The sequence below is a fragment of the Nerophis ophidion genome, linkage group LG05 (genome assembly GCF_033978795.1).
Source record: "Nerophis ophidion isolate RoL-2023_Sa linkage group LG05, RoL_Noph_v1.0, whole genome shotgun sequence".
In the NCBI taxonomy this organism is placed as follows: Eukaryota; Metazoa; Chordata; class Actinopteri; order Syngnathiformes; family Syngnathidae; genus Nerophis; species Nerophis ophidion.
Window position 1 is genome coordinate 42,638,297 of NC_084615.1, and position 11,481 is coordinate 42,649,777.

General features: G+C 40.3%; 1 protein-coding gene across 2 annotated transcripts in view; it reads left to right on the forward strand.

Annotated features, from left to right (window-relative positions):
• The window catches only part of atad2b (ATPase family AAA domain containing 2B), a 131,541-nt gene that overhangs the window by 86,694 nt on the left and 33,366 nt on the right, over positions 1-11,481 (forward strand). For both annotated transcript variants that reach the window (XM_061901005.1, XM_061901006.1), the window contains exon 25: positions 11,303-11,481. This exon is cut by the window's right edge and continues 541 nt beyond it. In XM_061901005.1, the coding sequence (XP_061756989.1) occupies positions 11,303-11,481 (179 nt within the window). The remainder of the gene's footprint in view (positions 1-11,302) is intronic.

Sequence of the window (11,481 nt, forward strand, 5' to 3'; positions counted from 1 at the left end):
GGTGAGGTGGTTCTCCTGACACCACAGTGCCAGGTTCGTCACTTCACTCAGGTAGGCCGTCTCATCGTTCTGGAGATCAGGCCCACCACAGCTTTGTCGTCAGCAAATTTCACAATGGAGTTGGTGGTGTTTTTAGCCACACAGTCATGTGTGTAGAGTGAATAAAGGAGGGGGTTTAGAACACAGCCCTGGGGGGCACCAGTGTTGAGGATAATGGGTGATGAGGTGCAGTTCCCTGCTCTCACCACTTGTGGTCTGCCTGTCAGGAAGTCCAGGACCCACTGACAGAGGGTTGAGTTCAAGCCCAGGTCCTTGAGCTTGATGACAAGTTTGGATGGGACTACGGTGATGAATGCTGAACTGTTGTCCATGAACAGCATTCTCACATCGTTCCCCTGCCTTTTGTCCAGGTGTGTCGTGGCGGTATGCAACATGTGTGCATCGTCAGTTGACCTGTTTGGGCCGTATGCAAATTGCAGGGGGTCTATAGTGGAGGGAAGGGAGGAGCATATGTGGTCTTTGATTAGCTTCTCAAACCACTTCATGGCTATGGGGGTGAGGGCTACGGGGCGGTAGTCGTTGAGGCAGGCTGGGACAGATTTCTTTGAAACAGGGACAATAGTGGATTTTTTAAGACAGGTGGGGATGACGGACTGTTCAAGGGACAGATTGAATATGTCTGTGAATAACGGTGCCAGTTGGTCAGCACAGAATTTTAGGACACAACCGGGGATGCCGTCTGGCTCTGTGGCTTTCCTGGTATTCACCCTCTTAAAGGTTTTCCTCACGTCATGTTCTGTTATTCTGAATGCTGGGTCACCATTGCCAGTGGCTATACCCTCTTACCCTCTTTTAAGATGCCATTAAGGCTGCTGTTTGAATTTGCAGCCTCAAACCGTGCATAAAAGGGAACGTTGCCACAACTCGTTTATAAACTGTATCAGTGTTCAAATAACATAAATACTAGCTATAATATTTTCTCATTACATATAATTCAACGCAAGCTGTGAAAATTGTTTGAGAGGTATCACTCCTTTTTATTTTTGTTGGTGAAACTATTGCACTGAACCACTAGGAGGTGTTGTTAGAGAACAAAGCTTGTTTTAGACTTCATGTTCATTAGCCAAACTGCCTTGAGTTTTATAGTGATATCAAAATGTAAACACCATGTTTTTTTTCCATTTTTTGTTTTTTTCATGTCACAAAAGTATTACTTTAAAAAAAAATAATGTCACAGAATTTTGTTAATGTTTTATGGTGTAAAGTAATTCCTATATGACATATTTTTGCTCAACCACTTAATGGATCTGTTCTGATACAGCATTAACATGTAAATACAAATGTACATAAATAAAAAAATGTTAAAACAGGGATAAGGACATCATGTAATGAGAAAAAACTGACACGTTGCTATTATTAATCAACAAAAAAACCCAAATACTTGTCTTTAAGTATATGGATAACGTTTATCTACAGCCTTTTTATTAGACAATACAAATTACATGATGGCATTACATTCACAGCGCACCAAAACACCGCTTTATCTAACAATCTGTAATCATGATTTCAATATTGATAAAAATAGTCTTTATTTTTTTGGCCATAATTGGCAGCCCTATCTATAAGACCATATCTCATACATGAACACTATTTTTATCAATATGGACAAAGAGTGCAATTATGTCTTATGGCCATCAGGTGCCATTTTTAAAATTCTTAAAAAATATATATATTTTTGAATCTCGTGACCATAAAGTGCTATCTTGCACAAAATTTAAACTTTTTTGAATCATTTTATTTAATTTTTTTGCCATATTACTTAGTTTACAATGCTTTTGTTTCTTTCATATGCACATTCAAGTTCTACTTGAGGTCCATGAAAGTGTTTTTATCTACAATAATGTTTCTCTTAGAAAATAAATCATTTTGAATGTGTTGTTTTTGTTTTAAATTATACTTGCTTAAAGGATTTTAGTATAAATACTTTTAGAAAATTTTGAGCACATTTAAAAATACTGCGATAATTATAACCGTGATCATTTTGGTCACAATTACTGTGATAAGAAATTTTCATACCGTGACATCCATAGTATGTAGAATGCTGGTGCCAGCAACTCCTTAGATGAGTTTTTACAGATAAGTACTTTTTATCAGCTTCTCAAAAGTATTTCAAGTCAGCGGAATCCCAACAGAACAAATGAGAACCATTGCACGAGACAAAAGGTGGTGGACTTTATATGAATTGGGCTCAAGCATGGTATAATTGGTGTAGTTGAAGCAAAATGTAGGCTGTAAAAACATAATTCACATCATTTTAGGTTTGTGTATTCACAAACAAAATTTCATACATCCCAAAAATTTTGTATTTTTCTCTGCCAAGATCCACGGGAATTTAAAATCAGTTATGCACTGTGGGACCTAATGATTACTACATTACAGAAGTCAACACATACTCAAAACAGCCCCCTGCTATTGTTGTCCACTGACCCTGAAACGTGTGTATTCCCGCCAGCATGAATAGACACTGTTTGCCCCTGTGTCCTATGTGTGAATTAATTTTGAATCACAGAGTAAGCCATTTTTGGGGCCGGGCAATAATGTGATTCATTGCCATGAAAACATATGCTTGCATTGAAATAGCGCGGATACATGCGGCACTCAGGTAGACAAAGAAATCCGGTAAACACTGAGGTTTGGAGAGGCGTATTTGCGTGAATTTGGAGTGATATGAGCAGGTTGGCTGTTTTCCCAAGCTAGAACGCAAAATAACAATAGTATACCAATCAACATCAGTTTTGCAGTTTTTGAGAACAAACCAAAATACTCATATTACTGTATGTACTGTTCCTATCATGGTATTTGTGTCTTTTGAGGTTTTCAGTAGTGAAAACCATATGTAGTCTGGAAGAGAAGCTCTGCATTTAAGACAAATGTTAAAAATCTCCCCTTAGCTTAAGCTTCTATTATCAAAATATTTGATAATAAGCAACCAGACTGAACTCGTAACCTCAATATACTGTATCTGAGAGCATGCTGACAAGAGGTCCTCAAAGTCATTTTGTGCCCCGCTCGAAAATAACGCCACCATCCTAAATGACAGGTAGAGAGGGTCTTGCTGGTCCTTAACCTTGTATGACACATTGACCTAGACAACATGTGATTTACTCACCTGCATGTGTCATTGGATATTTAATTTAAGCTTGTTTTAATTTTGAGGCAGTACCGTGTTCAAGTAGAGGCAAGTGTTTCATCTCTACATGCCATTTAGTTACCACTCCATGGTGTAACCAGTTAAGGTTAAAACATGTTTCAAAACATGCATCCCTTACTCTGTTGCTTGTGCTAGTATTTTTTCACAAATACCTCACAAGGTGAAAATTCTCCAAAAGCTCAATCCACTATGCAAAACATTCGCTGAAACTTTAACGTTCTTTAGCCCGACCACCAGGAAATTTTGTACATATCTCTAAGAAACTGAAAATCATGTGTGTGAAAAGATTTGAGCAAGATTGGTTAAAAAACGTTATAGCAGAGCGTTTTTGCAGGTGCACGCAAGTCGTTAATCATATGTGTAATGCGTTTAAAACTTTGGGGTTGTGTGATATGTATACCAATATGCCACAAATGTCATTTACAGTCATGTAGTGTCCCATTTTTTTTTCTTACATGACCGTAGTTTAATAAGCATCACTGAAGCGGTAATTCAATGAAATAATTAAGTCAAAATCAGTCAATCTGTACTTAACTGCACACCGAGGCATTCACAACATGTGAAGTCGTACTTTGGCCTCGCTGGAATGATTTATCGACTTAATACTTGCTGGTATGGCACTTTGGATTCTAGTGTGGAATTTCATCTGCGAGGCCCTCTGTGTACGCTTGGAAGCTGTTATTCATCCGAGCATTCTCATTTTGAGCACACAAAACGGGCCGGGTAAATATGATGGCACTTTTAATTATTATTACAAAAGAACACTGGCACTAGGGTCTTTTATGCCATCATGCACCCTTCTTCACCTCACCAGCACCATCTCCCCCTCTGTGCTTGGCTGTTCATGCTCTGACAATTTTCATGCATCATTTAAGAGCTGTCTATGACAAGTCATTTGCTGCTACTCTCTCACCTTTTTTCTCTCTTGAGTGCCTGCTACATATCATTGATGGTGATAGCTAACCCCTGCAAGCCCAACCTCCTCTGGGATTTTGTCTTTCGTTGTGTGAATAAGACATTGGATGGAAGAAGACATCTGTGTAGAATGGAAGGAAAATTTGTGGAGTTCAGTTAACAGCTAAGAGATATATATTGTTTGCACGCCGGTTGTTCTGCTTGTTTTTTCTCTCTAATGCAGAGATGTCCAAAGTCCGACCCTTGAAGCCATTTGTGGTCCAAAGCTTGTTTTGCATTGGCCTGCAAATTGCACAGCCTTAATTAGCACATTGTAAAGAAGGGCCACAAGATGTTGAATGGCATAGACATTGTAAGAGTTAGTTGGCCATTTATAAATATTTCAGCACATTTTGATTTAAATTAAATTAGTTTGAACATATTTCATATAGCAAAGTGGTATCCGCATCATTCAGCTGTTCTGTATGGGGTCCTCGATGGATAAAACGGCATATACATCTGATTTAACGATGGTTTATAATCCCCCAAAAAAGCTGAACTTTGACACAAAGCGTCAGTCTACCAGCAGCCGATGTTTGAATCTTGTCCGCAAGATACATGTTTGATTCCCAGTTTGAGTAGGAATCTAACGATTAACAGTATTCATGATAAACCGCTATGAAACTCCCAATGGTTATTATTTCTGTTATAAATTAAAATTATCATAAAACCGTGATTGATTACCACAATTCAATAAACTCACCAACTGGTGGTATTGGTCATTTCCTGGAAAAGAAAAAAAGTGTGCTGATGGCTATCTAGCAGTCGATACTAAGGCTCACTCCGAATTTTCTCTCTTCCACCTTCTCCCTTCTTAACCTTCCCTCTTGACTTTAGAGATTAGTGCCATGGCGAAGGGTTGAATGTACATCCCTAGGAATTTGGATGTGACTCGACTTTTCTTGTGTCATCAACCTTGCCGGTTGCCAGCAATGACGTAAAGCAGGTACGATAAATGTTAGTTTGCTTTCAAGATGCCGTCTGACGGGATTTTCGGCTTTAGTTGTGCTCTTCTTTTCTTTCACCTGTCTACATCAAAAAGAAATCAGATCTAGTTGTCGTTCCTGAAAGGGATCAGTTTGATGCGTGTTCCTGTGGAAAAAAACGCATCAGATAGTTATGGCGTTACACATTGGTCTAACGTGTGTTTCCTGACACACAGCAATCGCAAAGTGCGCAAAGTGGGAATGTAACTTACAGACTTTTTACAATCGTGCATCGTGTTACATTACTGATGAGGCAGAAAAAAGGGAATGCGGTATTCAGAAGCAATAACCCAGGGGTCTCAAATTCAATTTTCCTGGGGGCCACTGGATGCAGAAACCGGGTGAGGCTAGGCCGCGAGAAAATGTATGAGACTTGTGCAAATAAATGGGTTGTACTTGTATAGCGCTTTTCTACCTTCAAGGTACTCAAAGCGCTTTGACACTACTTCCACATTTACCCATTCACACACACATTCACACACTGATGGAGGGAGCTGCCATGCAAGGCGCGAACCAGCACCCGTCAGGAGCAAGGGTGAAGTGTCTTGCTCAGGACACAACGGACATGACGAGGTTTGTACTAGGTGGGAATTGAACCAGGGACGCTCGGGTTGCGTACGGCCACTCTCCCACTGCGCCACGCCGTCCCTAATCAACGTCAGGGGCTGCAAGACGTAGTTGTTCAACAGCCATACAGGTCACACTAAGGGTGGCCGTATAAACAACTTTAACACTGTTACAAATATGTGAACTGTGAACCGGCACCAAACAAGAATGACAAACCCTTTTTGGGAGAATTTCCGCATCCTAACACAACTTAAACACAAGAGAACAAATACCCAGAACACCTTGCAGCCCTGACTCTCCCTGGCTACAATATGCTGTACAACACCTCAACCAACGCAAGTAGGGAAGATGGAGGGGTGGAGGGTTGGTGGTAGCAGGTGTGTGTATATTGTAGCCCGGAAAAGTCAGGGCTGCATGGGATTCTGGGTAATTGTTCGGTTGTGATTATGTTGTTACGATGCGGAAGTTCTCCCAAAATGTGTTTGTCATTCTTGTTTTGTGTGGGTTCACAGTCTGGCACTTATTTGTAACAGTGTTAAAGTTTTTTTATGGCCACCCTCAGTGTGACCTGTGTAGCTGTTGATCAAATAAATCTTGCAATAACTTACGTGCGTCTTGCATGGCCAAATGCAACATATAACTGGGCTTGCACGCTGCCAGTTCAGGATGTAGGGGGCGCTGAGGGAAGTGCCATTATGGCACTCCCTGAATATTGTTGATACCGCATAGATGGACAGGGGCTTCGAGAGAAATGGTGCCCTGAAATTTAGGGGTCTTCCGGGAAAATTGGGGACGTGGGCAAATATGATGCTGTCAAGCGCCGTTCATATTAAACTCGCGGGCCGCACCAACATTAAATTGTCATATCAAAGTGCGGGCTGCATAATGTCTCGCGGGCCACATGTTTGAGACCCCTGCAATAACCTATGGTAGCTTCAACCGCGTTGCTGGCTTGTTGTAGTAAGCAGTAAAAACATACGATAAACAATTGAGAAAGTGACTTATTGTAAGTTGCTGTGCTGTTTATTATTTCTATATTGGAAAAAAAATACAACCATCAATTGAAAAATCGCCAATATTTACATGGAGTTTCAACAAATTAACATCTGAACAAAACCATGAGCGTAATTATTACGAAAATCAATTATGAAGCCCATTACATTCATAGTCTCCTCTTTGTTGATTTTCTGCCATCGTTTTTAGCACGCACAGTGTAATGTTGGAAACTTTTCTTCCCGCTTGATATCATAGGGATGTCCCCTGGCTCACTTTAATTTAAAGGGCTCTGCAGCCCTCATATTTGGCCCTCTCCTCTTACCTGATGGAAAATTCGGACACCACTTGATTGAGGTTAAAGTGCAAATCCAAGGGGGAAGGGCTAAAACAAGGAGGGCGGGGGATTATTCGGATTGAGCCCAATACTCACGCTAATAGCTAGTGCTGCTAATCACTACCTGGCAACTATGGCGCTAAGCGCTAGCAAGCTTGAATGCGTAATGAAAAAGGTAACACAGGCTACACTTTATTCTGCCCTGTCTGAATGTTTCAATTTAGTTTGCCATATTGTAAACAGTCCTTGGAGTTAGATTTGAAAAAAATAACTAGGTATTTTGTTGATATTCTTCACAGTGAAGTCACTGTAAAATTAACTACACTAAAAAAAGTACATTATATATACACATGAAATGCACATCCATGTAGGAATCATGTTAGATTAATAATATCATTTAGAATAAACTGAAAAAAGCAATACAATTATGCAGTATGAAAGTTGAGCTCTAATGCCGTTAGCTAAATGTTAATGTACAATAGACTAGCTCATAGACGCACTAACTTAAATTAGAATGGCCTATTGCAGGGCACGGATAAACAATCATTCACACTCATTCATATATATGGACAATGTGCAGTCTCCAATGAAGCTAATATGCATCTTTTTGGATGTTGGAGGAAACAGAAGAGCCCGGCAGACGCACGGGTACAAATGCACATTCAACACAGCGATGTCCAAACAGAGGTTCAAAAGTAAGACGTTAGTGTTTTTTAAAGTTATTATAGCCTATAGTACTTAAATAATAAACTATATATATCCATTCATACAATATATCACTTAAATTTGTTTTAATGTTAAAATAGTGTGTTAATTTAAAAAGGAAATCTATTTTAAAGGTTTGGCGGCAGTAATGTTGCCGTGGGGTTGCGCCACAATCGGTTCCTTGTAGGGGAAAACCTGCAAAGTATTTAGCTATCTGTATTGCGACCATGCAGTAACTATGGCGCAAATGTCCAGACAATGAGCTTACAAGAAGAGTATAATTTACTGTTTGAATCGTCATGAATACATTAAATTTTTTCTAAAACCTATTGAGAATCAGGATGGCTGCCACATAATAATTATGCAAAAGAGATTCCTCTTTACCTGATTTGTTATTCCAATGGCCCTTGACAGAATTACAATGGCAAATACTTAAAGGAGGCCACTGTAGGCTTTTAAAAAGATTGTTATCACAGTGAAGTAATGTTTGGACGCCCTTAGTTAATTTAGAATTGTTATGCAAAAGGAACAAGGGGTAAAAAAGGATGGATGGGTTCAAAAGCATCGTAACTAATTTACATGACACTATGTTGCGGGATTGCACATTTGTAAAGGAGATGCTATTAAATTCAAAACTGAAGTGAATACAATTTAAAAACCCTACTTGCTCTTGGTGAAAGTTGGCAAATACTCTGTAATACTCTTTACCACAACTACTGGACTGGAGTTGGCCAGCATTGCCCTGCATGCCATAATTTACCAATTAAATGAGTCAGACAAACCTGCGAAGAGATTGATACAAAGTGCCACTCTGGTTTTCTTTAGAGATACTTTATTGAAGACATTGTTAGCGCGGTTAAATGTCAATAGCTGCAAGTAGATTTAATGCGATTAGTGTAGTCTTTGTAAGCTTAAATGTTTATATCTGTCTATAAGGCAATTGGGGTTTTATTCTGCTGTCTAATGAACGTGACCTCTTATTGTGCACTTGCACTAAAAGAGCAGCAAGAGAAGGCAGCCACATTTTGACATTTTCTATCTTGCCCTCACATCGAGTCTTGCTCCTGAGAACAGGCTTTACTTTTTCCATTCTTTCCTAAAAGAAAATCACCAAACACCATCGCTCGTCGTTGCCATCCAGTCATCTAGCCCTGTCCATTGTGTCTGTCTGTGGGTGCCTTTCCAACTTGTCCTCGATGAGGAACACCAAGTGTTCACATTTAAATGCAATCAATCAATCAATCAATCAATCAATCAATGTTTACTTATATAGCCCTAAATCACTAGTGTCTCAAAGGGCTGCACAAACCACCACGACATCCTCGGTAGGCCCACATAAGGGCAAGGAAAACTCACACCCAGTGGGACGTCGGTGACAATGATGACTATGAGAACCTTAGAGAGTAGGAAAGCAATGGATGTCGAGCGGGTCTAACATGATACTGTGAAAGTTCAATCCACAATGGATACAACACAGTCGCGAGAGTCCAGTCCAAAGAGGATCCAAGACACAGCAGCGAGAGTCCCGTTCACAGCGGAGCCAGCAGGAAACCATCCCAAGCGTAGGCGGACCAGCAGCGCAGAGATGTCCCCAGCCGATACACAGGCGAGCAATACATGGCCACCGGATCGGACCGGACCCCCTCCACACGGGAGAGTGGGACATAGAAGAAAAAGAAAAGAAACGGCAGATCAGCATTTCTTCTTATTTGCATCCTCACTATGATGTAAATTGTGCCCTTTTAAGTACAACCAAGTAATATGAAGATGTACCACATGTTATTAGTTGTTTAAAATTGCTATTCCATTTCCTTTTAGGATATTTTTGAAAGTCATATCTATTGTGTGGCCTCTAAAATCCGAGCTATAGAGCTAACCTAAATATGAGCTGTACCCACCCAAGTTCTGGACACATTTCTATTTTGTACATTTATTGGCTTGGCTGGACATTTCTATAAGTTGCATTTCTACAGATTGAAAAATGAAGTGTTTACACATGCGCTTGTGTTTATTCACAAATCGAACAAAAGACAGTCCCTGTAACATGGCAAACAATCTACCAAAAAACACTGTCCTCATCCGCTGCCTGCGCGTTGGGAGCCACCAGGGTTGTCTTTTTAGGTGTTAAAGTTGAGGGGACTGGCGTTGCGTTCTGAGTTTTTTCCACCTTGTTTTTACTTTCACTTTCGTCTCAATGCAGTCACCTATGGGCTTGTGGCCCATTCTTTGGTGCGCGGCAGTCTGGCCTTTCAGGGCCAATTGGTGGTGGTAGTGGATTTCTGTTCCGTGCGGTGGCTGTTCCCTTATCAATCGCTTTCGGCTTTGGAGCTGCGTCCTTAGCATTTTGTCGTGTCTTGATGAGGTTGAGTGTATAACGCGCGATTTGGCTCACGGAATGATTCCGTGAGTGTGTTTAATTTAATGTGAACAATTTAATTGGTCGACTGTGACCCATCCTGCAATTTCTTTGGTCTAATGGGGAAGGAGGTAAAATGTATTGGTGGTACGAGAATCTCATTAATCCGGAAAAAAAGCTATTTAATAAGCTGAAGCATTGTGTGTGTGTGTGTGTGTGTGGGGGGGGGGGGGGGGGGGGTAGTAGCGGATAATTGTTTGGATTCAAAATGACGTCACGTCTGACTCATTGAATATGCGTTGTGGTCAAGCGGATGTTCTCAATGGGTACTAGGCGCCATTCGGCCATTCTTGAAGAAAAGTGCCCTATATGCTTTTGTTGTTTTCGGCGGTACACGCCAAAAGGATAAACGTTTCTTCAGAGTTCCTCAAGAGGTTATCAAGAAAGATGGAAGAGTGCAAGATTTTATGAAAAAAGACAACAAAAGTACCACGCACTCAAGTACAAAGGAGCAGAGAAAAAAAATGCACCAGTTTACAATGATCCTTCCGTTAAAGATGGTGTGATATACCTTTAACGTTTAGTGTTTCCCATTTAAGTATTATCTATTTGTATTTCTTAAGACATTTTTGCTATGAATATTCTGTTAAGCACCAACTCAGTGAGTCTAAATGAACGAAATCAATTTTGAGCAAAACCTAAAAAAGTTCATAATGAAACTTTCTACACATACACAATTTTGACTTTTTTTTTTTGTGTTGTACCAGAGTCGGGGTCGGCACTTTTTAGACACGAGCCCACTTATTTATGAACGTCAAATATTTTTTTTAATAACAGAAATAAACATGTGAATACCAAAGCATTTGTAATTTAAACAATTTTCTGGGAGAAGGGGTGCATTGTCTGACAGAAATCCAGGGGTGCCAATATATTCGGCCATCACTGCATGATATGTTTGCAAAGAAAGTAGTCTTTACATTTTGGTGCAGATCTACATAATTAGGTATATATACACAATCTACTTACATAAGGGTCAAGTTTTGCAGCTGGCACACACTTTATACTGCATACCATATTACTATCACCTACAAGCCTGGAATGTAACATTAATCCAGGAATATTGTTTATATCTACCAGTACCATTTTTCTAACGCTCCTTTCTTTTTATTCTATTTTTGTGTCCCCTCCTGCAGGTCATATTAAGAAGAAGATGCGTAGACGACCATCGTGGGGGCGGGGTATCATTCGCAAGAAAAAGAACCCCAAGAAGGGAGCGGGAGAGGAGGAAGATGAGGAGGCTGAAACGGAAGTGGCGGGACCTAGCGACTCATGTTTGACGCTGGACGAGGAGTCTTCTAGTGACGCCCCTGGA